At 38.0% G+C, this 20,017-nt stretch overlaps 1 protein-coding gene and 1 pseudogene across 4 annotated transcripts in view; both read left to right on the top strand.

Moving 5' to 3' along the window:
* The window catches only part of CSNK1A1 (casein kinase 1 alpha 1), a 56,318-nt gene extending 36,527 nt beyond the window's left edge, over nucleotides 1-19,791 (top strand). For 2 of the 4 annotated variants that reach the window (XM_019027498.4, XM_019027496.4), the window contains 6 exons: nucleotides 181-320; nucleotides 1,518-1,596; nucleotides 3,437-3,511; nucleotides 6,984-7,090; nucleotides 8,533-8,681; nucleotides 17,269-19,791. In XM_019027498.4, coding sequence (XP_018883043.1) covers nucleotides 181-320; nucleotides 1,518-1,596; nucleotides 3,437-3,511; nucleotides 6,984-7,090; nucleotides 8,533-8,681; nucleotides 17,269-17,276 — 558 coding nt within the window. In that variant the 3' untranslated portion in view covers nucleotides 17,277-19,791. The remainder of the gene's footprint in view (nucleotides 1-180; nucleotides 321-1,517; nucleotides 1,597-3,436; nucleotides 3,512-6,983; nucleotides 7,091-8,532; nucleotides 8,682-17,268) is intronic. The other 2 variants (XM_019027499.4, XM_019027497.4) reach the window with 1 other exon arrangement.
* On the top strand, nucleotides 15,503-16,378 carry LOC134758603 (uncharacterized; annotated as a pseudogene).
* Nucleotides 19,792-20,017: the final 226 nt, after the last annotated feature.

Genomic DNA, 20,017 nt, shown 5'->3' with positions numbered 1-20,017 from the left:
GATGAAGACTAGTAAAAGCTTATGGGGGGTGTTAAGTCTGTTCATTATCTGTTCTATTAATACTTAGGATACTTTATTTTGATATATTTGAATGCATAGAATAGATACCATTTAATGAATAAGAAGCAGTTTAACTGAACAAGGTTGGAAACCTAATGTTTCTGTATTTCTCTTTTAAAGTTATTCCTTATTGATTTTGGTTTGGCCAAAAAGTACAGAGACAACAGGACAAGGCAACACATACCATACAGAGAAGATAAAAACCTCACTGGCACTGCCCGATATGCTAGCATCAATGCACATCTTGGTATTGAGCAGAGGTAAGTTCGAAAATGGAATGTGCTTATCATAGCCATAGCAGAAGCCATCAATGGGTTTTTGAAATATTTTAGTTTCTTACAATGTCTAAGGATGTTTCTTGGCTGAGGATTTGAAGGATGCTTATTAATCATTTTACCTGCTGCTTTAACCAGTGTAGAGAAGACTGTTAAATGAGGTCTTTTGGATTTTTTGTTGTTGTTGAAGGTTGTCTCTTGGGGGAGAAATACTGCGTGATAGAAAGTTAGAAGCATAAGTGCAATGTTGACATTTCTTTTTGCAGCTGAAGATAGTACCTATATTTTTAAAGCTATTTGGGGCTTTTTATACTTTAGTAATTCACGTTGAGTTTGGGAAGAATGCATTATTTATTTTTAAAAGGAAAATGTTATCAGTGTCCTAATAAACCAAAAGTGGGTTGATGGACCATCTCCTGTTATACTTCACTCAAATATGTAAATTAATAGGATCTAGTTTAAAGTGAAAAAGGTAACAGTCTCTGCTCTCTTCCTATTTCTTCACATGAGTTCTAGAGTTTCAAGTTCCTTTCATCTTTTACAGTCACTTTTTGCTCCTTAAAACTAGCATAGAAGTAATAAGTGGAAAAAACAATGATGTGCCTCCAGGTTAAAGAACCTCATACCAAGAATTTCAGGCTTAAGAAATATCCATGAATATCTGAATGATCTAGGTTAAACTGTAATGTCACTTTTTCTGTATGCCAAGGCATTACCTATCCTTAAATATATATATATCTGAATATATATTTGTATGTATGTGTATATAGATATGTACGCATGAATACATTCATATAGATGTTCAATTAGTTTTAAGTTGTAACTCCTTTTCAGTACTTCTGAAGTTTTTTTTTAATGAGTTTCTGCAAAACATAGAAATGTCATCCTGCTTGGTTCATTAAGCTCATTTAGAGGGTTGTTTAGCCAAATCCTTTTTGTTCTTTTAAAATTAAATTGTAAGACAGTTGTTTGTCTGATTTTGGATTCCATGGAAAAAGTTTTGTTTAGAGGTAGGTAACACATGAACTTTTTAAAATCACCTTAAATAAGTAGCTTCTTGCGTAAGACACCAAATAGTGTTCCCTCCTCATGTGGGAACATTTCTTCTGGGTACTTGACTTTCTTTCATATGTTTTTTCATAATAATAGTTCCAGTTTATAAAATTACGTTCTCTTTTCTAGTCGCCGAGATGACATGGAATCATTAGGATATGTTTTGATGTATTTTAATAGAACCAGCCTGCCATGGCAAGGGCTAAAGGTAAACCAGACTCACATTATCAGATTTTTCTCTCTCTTTTTTAGAATAAAAATATATATTGGAGAAGATAAGATTTAAGGTCCTTTCTAAGTCTGAGATTTTTCTGAGATAATAAAGAATTAACCTTAATTTGCTTTTTACCTTTTATTTGGGAAAATGAAACCAGATCATTTTAGTAAGAACTAAGTTCAGCTGAAGAACAGTGTCCTCTAAGAGACAGTAAGCTGGTACCCACTGGTAGCCACTAGCTCTATCTAGATGGAAGTGGGCATGGACTAAGAAAGGTGGAGACTTTCTCATTTTGATGTGTTGCCATTATGTTGAAAATGTATGTTTTTATGTACAGCAAGACCTGTTTATCCAGCAATACATGTCCTAACATTTTGTTTCTATTAGCTAGGAGTTTACTGTTACTTTTGTGAGTGTAAGTTAATGATAAATCACCGTGTCCTAATTTTGGGTGGGGGTGGGGGCGTGGGGAATGGTCTTGCTCTGTTGCCCAAGCCGGAATGCCTGGCTCACTGCAGCCTCAACCTCCTGGGCTCAAGCAGTCCTCCTACCTCAGCCTCCTACCTGTAGCTGGGACTACAGGAACATGCCACCATGCCCAGCTAATTTTTAAATTATTTTTTGTAGAGACAGTGCCTCACTGTGTTGCCCAGACTGGTCTCAAACTCTTGGGCTCAAGTGATTCTCCTGCTTCAGCATCCCAAAGTACTGGGATTACAGGTGTGAGTCACCACTGTTGGTGTGTCCTAAATTTTAATGGCTATTTTGGTACCTTACCAGTTCTTTGAAGGAATACCTGTATTTATTGAGTGGCTGTGAGCTAGTTGTAGTGCTCAGTCCTTGGGTAGGTAGCTTTATCTAATATGAGTATTTTTAGTTTAGAAAAATATTGTGACTTATACAGTTAACTCCATTTATTAATGTCACTAATTGATGAACAATTTTTTTTGTATTAATCTGATGCCTTTGCCCTTGTGTTGAACATGGGTTAAGAAAATGCTTTTCAGGCTGAGCATGGTGGCTCATGCCTATAATCTTCAACACTTTGGGAGGCCCAGCCAGGCGGATCACTTGAGCCCAGGAGTTCAAGACCAGCCTGGTCAGTATGGCAAGACCTCACCTCTACTTTAAAAAAAAAAAAAAATAGCAGGGTGTAGTGTCACATGCCTGTAGCCCCAATTACTCAGGCAGCTGAGCCGGGAGGATTGCTTTGAGCCCAGGAGTTCGAGGCTACAGCGAGCTATAATTGAGCCACTGCACTCCACCCTGGGCAACCAAGGGAGACCTTTTCTCAAAAAAGCAAACAAACAAAAAACAAAGAAAAGGAAAAAGGAAAGAAAATGCTTTTCAGCTGGGTATGATGATGCACACCTGTAGTCCCAACTACTTGATAGGCTGAATCAGGAGGATTGCTTGAGGCCAGGAGTTGGAGGCCACAGGGAATTACTGCTGAGCCTGTGAATGGCTACTGCACTCCAGCCTGGGCAACATAGTGAGACCCCATCTCCTTAAAAAATATATATAGAAAGAAAGAAAATGCTTTTCAATTTTGGCCCCAGCCATTTTTACTTAAATCTAATATCCATATATTCGTATTAGACTCACCCTTTCCCTATAGCTAAAATTATATTCTTAGAGAAGAAACTTACATCAGAAGTTAACAGTTTGGGAAAAATTTTTTTTAGATGTATTATACTTTGATTTTTTAAATTCTGGGTTAAAATTTCTCTTGAATCTCACAGGTATATGTTTATATGTCTAGTGCGTTAAACTACCATGGTTCTTCTCAGTAGCACTGAGTATATCTTTTTTATTTTATTCTTTTCCACAGGCTGCAACAAAGAAACAAAAATATGAAAAGATTAGTGAAAAGAAGATGTCCACGCCTGTTGAAGTTTTATGTAAGGTAAGTATGCACGATGAATATTAAAAAAAATATAAATGAAGCCAGGCACAATGGCTCCCGCCTGTAATCCCAGCACTTTGGGAGGCCAAGGCAGTAGGTCACTTGAGGCCAGGAGTTCAAGACCAGCCTGGGCAACATAGGGAAACCCCATTTCTACCTTAATAGATAAATGATCCGGCTGGGCACAGTGGCTCACGCCTGCAGTCCCAGCACTTTAGAAGGCCGAGGTGGGCGGATCACTTGAGCCCAGAAGTTCCACAAGACCAGCCTGGGCAACATGGTGAAATCCCTTATCTACCAAAAATACAAAAATTAGCTGGGTGCAGTGATGCACGTCTGTGGTCCCAGCTACTCAGGAGCCTGAGGCAGGAGGATCACTTGAGCCCGGGAGGCGCCAATTGCAGTGGTGAATCTTGGCTGTCTTGCAAGGATCTGAGATTGTGCCACTGCACTCCAGCCTAGGTAACAGAGTAAGACTCTGTCTCAAATGAGTGAATGAATGAATGATCCAGGAAGAAAAAGGAACATTTTTATTTGCCAGCTCTGGAACTTGTAACATTGAGTTAGGTAGCTATTCACCATTTTAAATTTACATTTTTATTATTCTAAATATCTTTAACAAGGACTTTTAACATAGGGGTCTTTTTATTTTATTTATTTATTTATTTTTTAATTAATTTATTTATTTTTATTGATCATTCTTGGGTGTTTCTCGCAGAGGGGGATTTGGCAGGGTCATAGGACAATAGTGGAGGGAAGGTCAGCAGATAAACAAGTGAACAAAGGTCTCTGGTTTTCCTAGGCAGAGGACCCTGCGGCCTTCCACAGTGTTTGTGTCCCTGGGTACTTGAGATTAGGGAGTGGTGATGACTCTTAATGAGCATGCTGCCTCCAAGCATCTGTTTAACAAAGCACATCTTGCACCGCCCTTAATCCATTTAACCCTGAGTGGACACAGCACATGTTTCAGAGAGCACAGGGTTGGGGGCAAGGTCACCGATCAACAGGATCCCAAGGCAGAAGAATTTTTCTTAGTACAGAACAAAATGAAGTCTCCCATGTCTACCTCTTTCTACACAGCCACAGCAACAATCTGATTTCTCTATCTTTTCCCCACCTTTACCCCTTTGGCCAACACAGCCAAACCCCGTCTCCACCAAAAAAATACGAAAACCAGTCAGGCGCGGCACTTGGCAGGTTGAGGCAGGAGAATCAGGCAGGGAGGTTGCAGTGAGCAGAGATGGCGGCAGTACAGTCCAGCTTCGGCTCGGCATCAGAGGGAGACTGTGGAAAGAGAGGGAGAGGGAGACCGGAGACCGTGGGGAGAGGGGGAGGGGGAGGGGGAGGGGGAGAGCCATAGGGGTCTTTTTAAATAAGCGTTTTGCTAGGCACAGTGGCTCACAGCTGAGGAGCCACTTGGTAGGATGAGGAGGGTGGATCGCTTGAGCCCAGGAGTTCGAGACCAGTCTAGGCAACATGATGAAACCCCATCGCTACAAAAAATGCAAAAATTAGCCTGGCATGGTGACGCATACCTGTAATCCCAGCTTCTTGGGGATGCTGGGGCAGGATGCTTGAGCCCAGGAGGTCGAGGCTGCAGTGAGCCAAGATTGCACCACTGCAGTCCAGCTTGGGTGACAGAGTGAGACCCTGTCTCAACAACAACAAAAATAAGTAAAATAATAAAAAATAAGTTAAATAAACATTTTAAGTAAGTAAAATAAGTGTTTTATGTTTCTGGTTTGTTAGGGCTCTCTAATCTGTTGAAAACTAGGGGTAAATAAACAGGGCAAGTAAACATTTTCAATAGAACCTCATTAATCTATAAGAAAGAGTAAGAAATAGTCTCCTTACCCTAAACTAGTGCTGGAAAAGAAAGGTTATCAACAATTACTACATTAAGGAACAGGGAAACATGCAGACAGATTGGAGCAATCCAAAATAGCAGCTCTCCAACAATACAGGAATACAGAAGACAGTTTAAATCACACTCATTTTTTCTGAAATTTTCAACTTCATAGAAAGGCAATTGAGTTTAGAATAGAGAGGTATTTGTGTCATGATGAATAACCATGATCTCATCCATAAAAAGAAGGCCATATGGTCTTTCAGACAAGAAAGAATTGTATACCTGAAATTAAGTACAAAGCAGTATACAAATAAATAGTTGAGGGAAGAAATCAGTGAGAGTTAAAATAGTAATTATAAAGTGGTGAGATTGTTTTCAGTCTCATTGTCATACTGTTTACCATTAACACGGGCCATAAATGTATATAAATGTTGAGTTTTAGAAAGATGTATAATATGTATTATTTTACATCTTTTAACGTATGTATATGTTTCAAGTGGTCACCCAATTTATATCAGTGCAATCAATAAAAAATGTTGCAAGCATTTCCATTCTGTCCTTCCTAACTCCAGGACATGAGAAATTTCTCATAAGGTTGTAGAAAGAGATTGTAACTTTAACTCTACAATCATAAGGTTGTAGAAAGAGACTGCCTCCTTTAACTTTACCACTCTCCACATTGGCATTTACTCTAGGAGAGGAGATATAGAGGTTTGTGCTCTTTTAATATTTTGTATTTCCACATTGCTGATTGGGGAAGTCCTTTTGGTGACCGATACCTAGAGCCTTGAAAATGTTTATACATTGTTGAGAATCTTTCCTAAGGAGCTAAATGGAAAAATTCTATGCCCACAGATGTACTTAGCAGTATTATTAATAATAGAGAAAAATTAGAATACATCCAAATGTTCAATTATAAAGAACAAGTTAATGATGTATATACTAGGTAGAATACCATGCAACCATTTAGAAACTTCTGAAGGCTGGGCATGGTGGCTCACACCTGTAATCCCAGCACTGTGGGAGACCGAGGAGGCCAAGGGGGGCAGATCTCTTGAGCTCGGGAATTTGAGACCATCCTTGGCAATATGACAAAACCCGTCTCTACTAAAAAATACAAAAAATTAGCTGGGCGTGGTAGCTCGTGTCTGTAGTCCCAGCTACTCAGGAAGCTGAGGTTGGAGGATCGCTTGAAGCCTGGGAGGTGGAGGTTGCAGTAAGCTGAGATTACACTACTGCACTCCAGCCTGGGAGACAGATTGAGACCCTGTCTTTAGAAAAAAAAAAAAGAAGTTCACGAAGAGGCGGGACTTTGATAAAATGACAGGTTTTAACAAGTGGGCTATATAAGTTATTTAAGAACATAGTACTGTATAGGAAAAGCACTATATGGGAAAAACGTATGTATTTCTTCTACTAATATTGTACATAATAGGGTAGGTAGGGTCATGAAATTTTATTTAAATTTATGAGGAGACCAAGCCATCATTTTAGCTCTCATATCTTCCTATGAAATGGTAAAATATCCCGCCCAAAAATATCTTTTTGCTTATACTTAAATGCATTTATTTTTCTATCTTGAAATGTTTGTTTTTAACTTTATTTTAACCCTTGAACCTATAGGGGTTTCCTGCAGAATTTGCGATGTACTTAAACTATTGTCGTGGGCTACGCTTTGAGGAAGCCCCAGATTACATGTATCTGAGGCAGCTATTCCGCATTCTTTTCAGGTCAGTTTTTAAGGTATTTTAAGATTATAAACTCTGTGAGGGAAATTGGTTAAATTTACCTAACAAGTTCATTCTGATAAATACTAAAGTAAAGCAGACCTAGCTAACATGAATAAAAGGTTTCAGAAACTGATTTATTTGGGACTAATTTGGCATTTTTCTATTTGTAGTGTAAATAGGTGATTTTAGTTTGGAGTGGATAGAGAGTTGAATCATACTCAAAGTAGAATGTAACTTTTCCAGAATAGTTATAATTCATATTAGATATAAGTGGCTGTCAGTGCCTTCTGGAACTCTCCAACTTTGTACAGTACCAAATAAAAAGCAATTAAAATATCACATAGTCATGGAGTCTGATCAAGTGGTAGCAGTCCTAAACTAGGGTAGGGTTCCTTAGGCACAACCCAGAACTGGTCTTGAAAAAGGGGGGGAAATAGATTACATGTGGCTCAAACTCTTAGTTGGAAGAGAGTAAGAATTGAGGTAATCCGCCCAGGTATGGTGGCTCACGCCTGTAATCCCAGCACTTTGGGAGGCCGAGGCGGGCAGATCGCTTGAGGTCAGGAGTTAGAGACCAGCCTGCCCAACATGGTGAAGCCCCATCTTTACTAAAAATACAAAAATTAGCCGGGTGAGGTGGTGCTCACCTTTAATCCCAGGGACTCGGGAGGCTGAGGCAGGAGAATCTCTTGAACCTGGGAAGTGGAGGTTGCAGTCAGCTGAGATCCCCCCAAGTGCACTCCAACCTGGGTGACAATGAGGCTCTGTCTCAAAAGAGAAAAACAAAGAATTCAAGTAATCTGCCAGGTGCAATGGCTCACACCTATAATCCTAGCACTTTGGGAGGCCGATGGGGGTGGATCACCTGAGGCCAGGAGCTGGAGACCAGCCTGGCCAACATGGTGAAACCCCGTCTCTACTACAAATACAAAAATTAGCTGGGTATGGTGGCAGGCGCCTGTAATCCGAGCTACTCAGGAGGCCGAGGCAGGAGAATTGCTTGAACCTGCGAGACGGAGGTTGCAGTGAGCCGAGATTGCACCACTGCACTCCAGCCTGGGCAACAAGAGCAAAACTTGGTCTGAAAAAAAAAAAAAAAGAGAAAGAGAGAATTCAGGTAATCTTTTAACCCCAGAAAAGTGTCTTCCCCAGGTACCAGTCAGACATCTTATTCCCAAACTTCCAGTTGAATATTTAATCTTACTTGTTTTTAGGAAGTACCTCCTCTTATGAGTATTCCCCTAGATAACTGACAGCTTGATTTCATGTTTCAGTTTTCATGCTGCCTTTTTCATCTATAATAAGAAATATTTTAGAAGCTGCCACACTTGAGGAAATATTCGTTGTGTAAAGAAATGCTGTCACTGTCTTAAAAAGTTAGTAGGTTATATAACTGGACTCTGTTATTAAAGGATTAACATAAAATATTGTATGTGTTTCAGGACCCTGAACCATCAATATGACTACACATTTGATTGGACAATGTTAAAGCAGAAAGCAGCACAGCAGGCAGCCTCTTCCAGTGGGCAGGGTCAGCAGGCCCAAACCCCCACAGGCAAGCAAACTGACAAAACCAAGAGTAACATGAAAGGTTAGTAGCCAAGAACCAAGTGACGTTACAGGGAAAAAATTGAATACAAAATTGGGTAATTCATTTCTAACAGTGTTAGATCAAGGAGGTGGTTTTAAAATACATAAAAATTTGGCTCTGCGTTAAAAAAAAAAAGACGTCCTTGGAAAATTTGACTACTAACTTTAAACCCAAATGTCCTTGTTCATATATATGTATATGTATTTGTATATACATATATGTGTGTATATTTATATCATTTCTCTTGGGATTTTGGGTCATTTTTTTAACAACTGCATCTTTTTTACTCATTCATTAACCCCCTTTCCAAAAATTTGGTGTTGGGAATATAATATAATCAATCAATCCAAAATCCTAGACCTAACACTTGTTGATTTCTAATAATGAATTTGGTTAGCCATATTTTGACTTTATTTCAGACTAACAATGTTAAGATTTTTTATTTTGCATGTTAATGCTTTAGCATTTAAAATGGAAAATTGTGAACATGTTGTAATTTCAAGAGGTGAGTTTGGCATTACCCCCAAAGTGTCTATCTTCTCAGTTGCAGAGCATCTCATTTTCTCTCTTAAATGCTCAAATAAATGCAAAGCTCAGCACATCTTTTCTAGTCACAAAAATAATTCTTTTATTTGCAGTTTACGTATGATCTTAATTTCAAAACGATTTCTTTGTTTTTGGCTTGATTTTTTACAATGTTGCAAATATCAGGCTCCCAGGGTTTAATGTGGAATTGAAGTCTGCAGCCAGGCCTTGCAAATTGAAGGTAACTGGGGCAAATGCCATTGAAACCGCTAGTCTTATTTCCTTTCTACCTTTCTTTGGCACTCTTACTGCCTGTAAGGAGTAGAACTGTTAGGGCACACTGTTGCTATACAGTTTGACTCCCATTTTCATGTTTTGTTTTTCTTTTCCCATTTCTGGGGCTTACCTCCTGATACCTGCTTACTTTCTGGAAGTAGTGGGCAAGTAAGATTTGGCTCTTGGTTTCTAATTTTTAAATTTCTGAATACTGCTCTAGTCTGAACTTGGCCTTTATAGATTAATCTTTGCTTCACATTTTTAGTGTTGTATTTAAACTATTTTATAATTTAAAAATAGATTCTAATCTGAAGATACTTTTCAAGAAATATTATTAACTGATGTCATCCTCATCCCAGCAGCTCATCTGTTAGGAATGAAGTTGAGATGCTTCTATTCCATGTTTTTGTATTTGGGAAGGATTCAAAGTTGAAGGTTTATTGTCGTTGGGTTTTTCAGATGGTGACATTTAAACTCAGTATAGCAAACCGTAATGTTCACACAGTGCTCTGCCTCTGCATCTCTGTTGGGATAGTTGCTCCTTTTGAGTGTTTTAATCATTGTGTAACTAATCATAGTGCCAAGAAGTTCATAATGTGTTATGTAGCTAGTGTCACTGAAAAACAGTCCTACCATTTTAGGTAAGACCAAATAGAGTCTCTAACCCAAGGACTTGTTACACCTGACAACCTATAGTATATTTGCTTTTTCTCACAAAATGAAACCAATTTTGCCGAAAGCTGGCTGGGATAATAGGATCATCACAAGTTGCAGTTTCTATAACTAAAATTAGATTGAAATCTCTTCTGATCTAGAACATTTTACTTCAGGCATTCAGCAGATTTCAGAAAGAATTACCTTAAGTTAGTTTCTTTGTTAGTTTACTGTGTATCTCTTATTCAATAAACAAGCAGAATTTGTGTCCTGCCCTATCCATGTCTTAAAGATGAGAAGTTGGATCCACTGAGTTAGTTTTCCTTGGGGCGGGGGAAAGAACTGTAATTAAACTTGTTTAATCCTTATTTTGTATTGTAGCTATTTTTTATAAAAGCAACTTAAAATCTTATAAAAATTTTATAGTGACATTAGAGACAATGGTCATACAAATTATCACATAAACATGGACTTGAAAAATTAGGCTTTTCATAAAACACATCACATGTCATTGACTGCTTTTCAGAAATACACTTCCAAGGCAGTACATCTGTATTGCTACTGAAAAGTGCCACTTCACAGAACACAGACTTCTTTTTGCTCTTTGACATCTTGAAAACATCTGTTTTTCTTTTTTAATACAAAACTTTGTGCTCAAGACAAATCTTACATGAAACTCTCATAAACCATGAAAATGTAGCTGGCCTTCGGGCCTTAGGCATGAAATAAGCATGAGGAACATATTCCCCTAACTTCTACCCCCAGCCCAGCAGGTTATCCTTTAAGAAATCTCCTAGGAATTCTGGAGTTTGAAAACAATTGCTCTATGTTATTCCTGCTTCCAGTCTCTAAGTAACAAGGGCATTTAAAAGCATAGTCTCTTAAGGTCCACTATAGTGGTTCTTTATTTAAGAAATAACTCAGCTGGGTGCAGTGGCTCACGCCTGTTATCCCAGCACTTTGAGAGGCTGAGGCAAGCAGATCACTTGAGGCCAGGAGTTCGAGAGTCTGGCCAACATGGTGGAAACCCATCTCTACAAAAAATACAAAAATTAGCCAGGTGTGGTGGCGTGCACCTGTGGTCCCAGCTATTTGGGAGGCTGAGGCAGGAGAATTGCTTGAACCTGGGAGGTGGAGGTTGCAGTGAGCCAAGATTGTGCCACTGCACTCCAGCCTGGGTGACAGAGTGAGACTCTGTCTCAAAAAAAAAAAAAAAAAAAAGGAACTCATACAGCTCAATGATTCATTGATCCCAATAATAAATCGTTTTAATAATGATGAAAACATCCTACTGGGTTTTTCTAGTTAAAAACTTTAGGACAGGCGCAGTGGCTCATGCCTGTTATTCCAACACATTTGGGAGGCTGAGGTGGGAGAATTGCTTGACCCTAGGAGTTCTAGATTTGCCTGGGCCACATAGTAAGACCCTGTCCCAGCTCCCTCCAACATCCTCCCCAACCCCAAAAAAAAAAAAAAAAGCGCTAGGCGCAGTAGTGAGTGCCTGTGATCCCAGCTGTGTTGGGAGGCTGAGGTGGGAGTATTACCTGAGCCCTGGAGGTTGAGGCTGCAATGAGAGCTGTGATCATGCCACTGCACTCCAGCCTGGGCAACAGATGAGACCCTGTGTCACAACAAGGAATTTTTAGAAGGTGCTTTTTATATTACCCTTCACAGAGTTAAACTTTCAGAGGATTTAGTATTATTGAACTAAGTTTCGTAAGTGTATTTTAAGCAAGTAAATCTCTAATGTAGGAAAATCCCCAAAATGGTAGCATTTACTAATGTTTTATATGGTAATTTTTGAAAAATATATCTGATATTTCTTCAGTAAAAATGGTGTTGTTTTAATAACTTAATAAGAATGTTTAAAGATTCTTTAAGTCTGGCTTATCTAGCTAATGTGGGCCTATTAAATAATAGGCAGACTTCTGCCTTCCTTATATTCTTTAGATCTTTTCAAATACTCCATTCCAATATCCATCAAAAGACTTCTCTTTATGCCAATTATTATCTATACTAGTTTTTAATGTTCAATTACTACAAGATTGTAATTACTGTTTTTATTCATGTTCCCAAGAAAAATACATAAGATTCACACCCAACACACTTCGAAATTTATTTCACTCCCTTTGACTATATGTGATTATCAAAAAAGTATTTTTCAAGATATTAAAAATAAGTAAAGGAAAATGAAATATTTTTAGAACATTCAAAATCTAATGAAGTTCGGTGTTTCTTTAATTGAGGGCAGGCAGAGGTGGGGGAGAATTTCAGAAGGTAGTGAACCCAAAGGTGGATTCTTGGATAATTCTATTCTGTACTCTCATCATCTTAACCCATCTGTTTACTCCCTAACCATAGTTACTAAGCAGAGTTTTATCATAATAATATAGACAGCTATCAAAGTGTTGACATTCAGAGGAGATTACAAATATTATTTTTCTATCACATTGACCTACCATGTCCACAGTCTTCCTTGAATTACCTTCCAGTTTTACTGGGCTGCATCTACCGTTTATGTCTAGTTTGACTTTTTGTGACTTCACCAATTGCTGCTAGGAATGTGCTGGTCACTCAGCAGCACACCCACATCACAGGGGAAGATCTTGAAATACCTGGACAGTCTGAACACACTGCTCTGAATACACTCAATTCTAAGAAGTACCAGGCAACCGCATCTTCTTGCTGAAATCTTGAATTTTTGTCAGCTTTTTTTTTTTTTTTTACTGTGGACAGTAAAGCTGGAAAGATCTAAATAACCCAACAGGAAATGCCGATGAAAGTGCAAGAGTTGGTTTGTGGTCATCTGGAGTCCATGTCTCCAAGACTGCTGGACCTTCAAATTCTGCAACTTGTTAGATCATCTGGATGATAGCACAACTATTAGAAGACCTAGAAGAATACAGCGTTGCTGTGACTCAGTGGTGTTGAATGCAGACCATCTACCAGCTGGGGAAAGAATCAATTATAAACAGGTATTTTAAAACTCCAGAACATCAGAAATGTGTAGCAGAATGAATTCTATTATAAGGAAGACAAAACAATTCAGTCTGTTTTTTAATGCAGTTTAGGAATAATGTATACCTCCTATACTTAAAATTGTCATTTATCTTTCCCAACTTTAAATACTCTTTTAGTTTCTATAGGGAAGGAAGAGTTATTACAGGTTTTTTTTTTTAATTATTATTCTTTAACTTTAGATACTGCCAATCTGATTTAAAATTCTCCAAGCTTAATTCTTTGCAACAAACAGAACCACACAAGCAGCCAGGCACTGGCTCACTCCTATAATCCCAGCATTTTTGAGGCTAGATGGGAAGATCACTTGATCTCAGGATTTTGAGAACCATCCGGACAACATAGGGAGACCTCATCTCTATTTTAAATAATTTTAAAAAGAAAAGAAAAAAAAAAGGCTGGGCGCGGTGGCTCGCTTCTGTAATCCCAGCACTTTGGGAGGCTGAGGCGGGCAGATCATGAGGTCAGGAGATTGAGACCATCCTGGCTAACACAGTGAAACCCTGTCCTTACTAAAAATACAAAAAAGTAGCTGGGGCCGGGCGCGGTGGCTCATGCCTGTAATTCCAGCATTTTGGGAGGCCGAGGCGGGCGGATCACAAGGTCAGGATATCCAGACCATCCTGGCTAACATGGTGAAACCCCGTCTGTACTAAAAATACAAAAAATTAGCCGGACGTGGTGGCGGGCGCCTATAGTCCCAGCTACTCAGGCAGCTGAGGCAGGAGAATGGCGTGAACCCAGGAGGCGGAGCTTGCAGTGAGCCAAGATCGCGCCACTGCACTCCAGCCTGGTGGCACTCCAGCCTGGGCGACAGAGCGAGACTCCATCTCAAAAAAAAAAAAAAAAAAAATTAGCCGGGCGTAGTGGCGGGTGCCTGTAGTCCCAGCTACTTGAGAGGCTGAGGCAGGAGAATGGCGTGAACCCAGGAGACGGAGCTTGCAGTGGGCGGAGATCGCGCCATTGTACTCCAGCCTGGGTGACAGAGCGAGACTCCGTCTCAAAAAAGAAAAAAAAAAGAAAAAAAAAACCACAACCATGTTATAGGAAAAGTTAGTATAAATGACATAGCATAATTAATATATTCAAAATAACTTTTAAAAAGTTGTCTTGTAGCGTGAAGGGATCCTAAATTTCAAAAGCCCATCACAAACTTACAAGCCTTACTGCTACGTAAATATCCCTTTGAACTAGTTTCTGGTTCTATTTAAAAAGTCGAAAACATTTGAAATTAATTTACAAATAAGAACAGATACACACTTTGTGGGGAGGCTGAGGTGGTAGGATCTCCTGAGCCCAGGAGTTTAAGTCCAGCCTGGGAACATAACAGCAAGACCCCATCTCAAAAAAAAAAGCATATCTTTTGTTTATTTTTTTTATAGACAAAGTCTCACTATGTTGCCCAGGTTTATTTGGAACTCCTGGCTTTAAGTGATCTTCCTGCCTCAGCCTCCCAAAGTGTTAGCATTATAGATGTGAGCCACCTCGTCTGGGCCAGAGCATACATTTTAGATTTCAGATTGGGTGGCGGGCAGGGATAGAATATCCTTGTTAGTTATATAAAAATAAACTTTTTTTTGCTTTTTGCAGATTTGAAATTTAATTAAGCTATTAACTTCTTAATTATCACATCCTCCAACTCTGTTTTAACTCCCCCCTCCCCCCTCCCTTTTTTTTAAGGAATAAAGAGATTCATTCCTCATTTTAACTGATGTTACAGTGAAGATGGGTTCTTGAACTCTTGGAAGCCTGGATAAGCCACCTAATCTGCAAGATAAAAACCAAAGACCAATGCGTATTGGGGAAAAGAATGCTTAGCACTGCAAGACTGAATGTTGAATACCTGTTGAATATTCCTATTGAGGTTTTTTCCTAAACATACTTCAGTAACATCTTAGGACAATTCACTGGAGAAATGTTGATACCTGGCTGGAATGTCATACCATTGACCCATCTGAAGAGTTAAAGCTGGATTTGACTGCTCTATTCTACCAGGAATATTGTTAGGGTAGCCTTTTACCAGTTTCTAAACAATTGTAATCATTTATTGACTCAGCAGTTCCTCAGATAACAGGTCAAAAGATGTACAGATACATTCTGAAGTTTTCTTGCTATTAAAGGCACAAGAGTTTCCTTGTATTTTGACTGACAATGTAGCATGTTTCCATTTTAGTTTGTTAGTGATGGTGGTTTTCCCTTTGAAAGCCATTTGGTATATTCACCATAACAATTAGTTTAATATGATTACATAAGAAAACTATGATAAAACCCAGCAATTTTAGTAGTTGTGAAAATACGTTTTTTAAATCATGTTTAAGAAGAATTGCAAGACTTGAAACCAAATCCTGATGGGGGAATTCTGTTTAATCCTGTTTAATCTGTTTAATTTCTGTTTAATCCTTAGTTTCTTAACCTGCATAGCTTATCCTGTATTGTACTTTTTTTCTTTTTTAAACTCCCAAACAAGAAGCTTGAAACTTTTCCTGTATTTTAAAATTGAAATTTGGTCACAGGATATAGTCAGATTTTTATTAAGGTTTGGTTTGACAACCTTTAAAAGAAAGGTTTACCTCGCTAATACTTCTTAATAACATGCATCAAATGATATTCCCTATGGTGAAGTATATTCTCAAAGTTTTGTTATCTTTCATTTTTGGCATTTGCTGCTTATGGACTTAGTACCCAGGCAACAAAGATCTATTATGCACCTACTCTGTTGTATGTTCGCTATTATTTCCCAAAAAAAAGGGCATATATGCATAAGAAATAAATATTACAATTATTTTGTTTCTCCCACAAAGCCCATGGGAGATGGCCCACCAAATGTTTAAAAAGTAAAAGAGGCTGGGCACGGTGGCTCCCACCGGTAACCCCCACACTTTGGGAGGCCATGGCGGGTGGATCACGAGGTCAGGAGTTTGAGACCAGCCTGGCCAACACAGTGAAACTGTGTCTCTACTATAAATACAAAATCAGCCAGGCATGGTGGCAGGCACCTGTAGTCCCAGCTACTCAGGAGGCTGAGGCAGGAGAATCGCTTGAACCCAGGAGGCAGAGGTTGCAGTGAGCCAAGATCATGCCACTGCCCTCCAGCCTGGGTGACAGAGCGAGACTGTCTCCAAAAAAAAAAGAAAAAAGAACTAAAAGAAAAGGAGCAGTTTATGATTGAAGAAAACATGACCTGGGCTGAAGAAGTGAGGATTGATTGGAGTGGGCTAGAATGAGCTATAGTTTCTAGCTCATTTGTAAGGAGGTAGACAAAGGAGCATTGGTGCCTCAGAGTGGGTGTCTGGTGAGAGGAAAAACGGTGCTTAAGAGATTTTCGGGCTATTGCTGTGGGACAGGCATATTTTCTCCCTTTGCCTTTAGCTGTAGATAAAGTGTGGTTATGACCTGAGGCTTCTTGTATTCAAACTTGGCCTAGGGCCTATGTAGAGGCCCTAGGGTCTACTTGTGGTGGAGGAGGGAAGTATTTATAGAATGTGTAGGCTTGAGAAGTAAATAAAGCCAAAAAAGCATCACTTGCTTACATTTTTAAATGAGTCACAAAACAATCTTTCTAATGCAGCTGGTAAAGAAGTTTTAAAGGTCTATCTAAGGTTTCTCTACAGAAATTACATGCTTCTCAGGTCTTTGTTTAGTAAAATAATACAGATAATTATGCCTTGAATGCATTTATTATTAAAGCTAACCGTTTTAATTTGTGTCAGAAATAATTTGTGCCCATGGTAGGATTAAAATTGTATTCTTTAGTTAAAGCAAAGCAATCTGTTTTTCATTGATTTGATATGTGAATGCCTAATATGTTCTGCATATGTAAAAATGCAGAAACATGCTCATTTGAATTACTAATAATTATTTTAGTATGCTGAGAGGCTTTGAATTCACTGTACCACTCCTTCCTAGAGTCATTCAAAACAGAAAAAATTAGTTTTAAGTATAGATTCATGTTTTTCTGTTTTAAAAAGTTGAGCTAATACTTTTCACAAGAGACGAAATAACATGAGCCACTATAATTATTGGCTCAGTTCCACCCAATTTCCATATTTTGGGTGTAATTTAAAATTTTTGACTTGGAATTTTAACTTTTTTTTTTGTTTTGATTTTTTACCAGGTTTCTAAGCATGAATTGAGGAACAGAAGAAGCAGAGCAGATGATCGGAGCAGCATTTGTTTCTCCCCAAATCTAGAAATTTTAGTTCATATGTACACTAGCCAGTGGTTGTGGACAACCATTTACTTGGTGTAAAGAACTTAATTTCAGTATAAACTGACTCTGGGCAGCATTGGTGATGCTGTATCCTGAGTTGTAGCCACTGTAATTGTGAATATTAACTGAGATAGTGAAACATGGTGTCCGGTTTTCTATTGCATTTTTTCAAGTGGAAAAGTTAACTAAATGGTTGACACACAAAAATTGGTGGAGAAATTGTGCATATGCCAATTTTTTGTTAAAACCTTTTGTTTTGAACTATACTGCTTTGAGATCTCATTTCAGAAGAACGGCATGAACAGTCTTCAGCCACAGTTGTGATGGTTGTAAATGCTCACAATTGTGCATTCTTAGGGTTTTTCCATCCCTGGGGTTTGCAAGTTGTTCACTTAAAACATTCTTAAAATGGTTGGCTTCTTGTCTGCAAGCCAGCTGATATGGTAGCAACCAAAGATTCCAGTGTTTGAGCATATGAAAGACTCTGCCTGCTTAATTGTGCTAGAAATAACAGCATCTAAAGTGAAGACTTAAGAAAAACTTAGTGACTACTAGATTATCCTTAGGACTCTGCATTAACTCTATAATGTTCTTGGTATTAAAAAAAAAAGCATATTTGTCACAGAAATTTAGTTAACATCTTACAACTGAACATGTATGTATGTTGCTTAGATAAATGTAATCACTGTAAACATCTATATGATCTGGGATTTTGTTTTTATTTTGAAATGGGAGCTTTTTTGTTTACAAGTTCATTAAAAACTAAAAACTGTTTCTGTAAGGAAATGAGATTTTTTTTTAAACAACAAAAAATGCCTTGCTGACTCACTATTAAATAAAAATCTCCCCAATTTTTTGATAGACTACTTCAAGCCATTTGTTACATGGTATTCCTTTGCAAGTCAATCTAGGTTTCGTGTTATAACTTTTCCTCTTTTTTTAAGAAAAATGAAAAAAGTAATTCTTTTGTCTGAAGGGGAAAGGCATTCTTTCATTTTTTTCTTTTTTTTTTTTTTTTTATGACTTGCAGGCACAATATCTAGTACTGCAACTGCCAGAACTTGGTATTGTAGCTGCTGCCCGCTGACTAGCAGCTGGACTGATTTTGAATAAAAATGAAAGCATTAAAGGGTTTCCCTACAAAACATTTTTCTTTAAAATACTTTTGAAATGGCTATAAGCAGTTGACTTTCACCCTTGGAGAGCATCACACTGTGTGAGGTTCAGTGATTGTTGACCCTCCCCAGCCCCTCCTGCTTCTTTAAGTTATCTGTGTGCGTGCGCTTCCTCTCAATCTTCTTTGCACGCTCATTTTCTTTTTCTCTGACCCATGAGAAAGGAAAACTTACTGATGATAATTTTTAAATAGTGTAATTTATTCATTTATAGCATGTCAGGATAAATTAAAAGAACATTTGTCTGGAAATGCTGCCGGGAGCCTATTGTGTAAATGTAGGTATTTTGTAAAATAACCTTGAAATTGTAAATTGACACGTGTTTGGTCAGATTGTGTCAAGTTTAATTTGTTTTGTTTTCTTTTTTTCTTTTTTTTATTTGAAAACTACTTTAGCAATAATTAATTCCATGATTATCACATTCTGCCATTAAGGGATATTAGTACCGTAATACTGAAGAAATTTTATTAAGTCTGAACTTTTGGGGTAGGCAGCTTCTTTGTTTCTTTTCTATCCACCCTTGTCGGTTGAGGTATTTGTTTCTTGACTAATAAACCCTTTGATACTTTTAGCCAGAAATCGGTCTCATAAAGCTATTTTTGAGTATAGTTTGTGTAAAATAAAAATGTTTAGCTTTGGTAATAACTTCCAAGCTGAACTCCCTCTAGCAAGATATTTTTCAGTGCTTTTATTTACTATGCACTTAGACTATGCACTTTTTCTGAAATATTTTTGTAACACTTTTTTGTATTTTTGCCATTTGAAAAGGTTGTGGTGTAGTTGGTCTGTAATTAAGTTGCAGATTTAAAACTGCTGTTAGCTTTGTAAATCAAAATATAGGTGTTTTTTGTCCTGGTATATCGTCATTCCATCTGCAGCTGGAGCTGGAATCCCATTGATCTTCTAGCTACCATTCATTTTCTTCACTGTTCACAAAAGAAGAGTGTGAAATTCAGTGAATGCTGTTACTAATCCTGTTGCAAGATGAATCTCATTTCACCAAAATTAAATTATGTTTTTCTGCTAAAATGATGATACAAGTTGAAGACACATCACTCTGAAATTGGAAGACCTCACCACTTAAGGCTCCACAGTGGCTTACTCAGCTGAACTCTAGGTTACTACTCTTTACTTTGTTCACCCATTGGGGGGTGCAGTTTTTTTAAAATGTTGGGAGATGGCCATTCTAACTACTGTTGAATGTCTCTGTTTTGGGAAGGTATAACAAGAAATAAAAAAGAATATATATGAAGGGAGAGACTGGTTATCTCCTCCCATATGGTTGTGCTTATCCTCTTATGGCTTACAAATGAATATTTGGAGGTTTGCTTTCACAATGATTTCCCATCAACAAATATTTTTATTAAGATTTTTCCTGTTTCTGTTAGTCCTTGCAGTACTCATAAATGTTTTAAGCTGAGCATACTGTAATAGTCATAAGTTTAATTTCATTATAATAAAAATAATCAAACAAAAGG

Source organism: Gorilla gorilla, chromosome 4, assembly GCF_029281585.2.
Source record: "Gorilla gorilla gorilla isolate KB3781 chromosome 4, NHGRI_mGorGor1-v2.1_pri, whole genome shotgun sequence".
Lineage (NCBI taxonomy): Eukaryota > Metazoa > Chordata > Mammalia > Primates > Hominidae > Gorilla > Gorilla gorilla.
The sequence above is the reverse complement of the archived record's forward strand: the minus strand, read 5'-3'. Positions and strand labels throughout refer to the sequence as shown.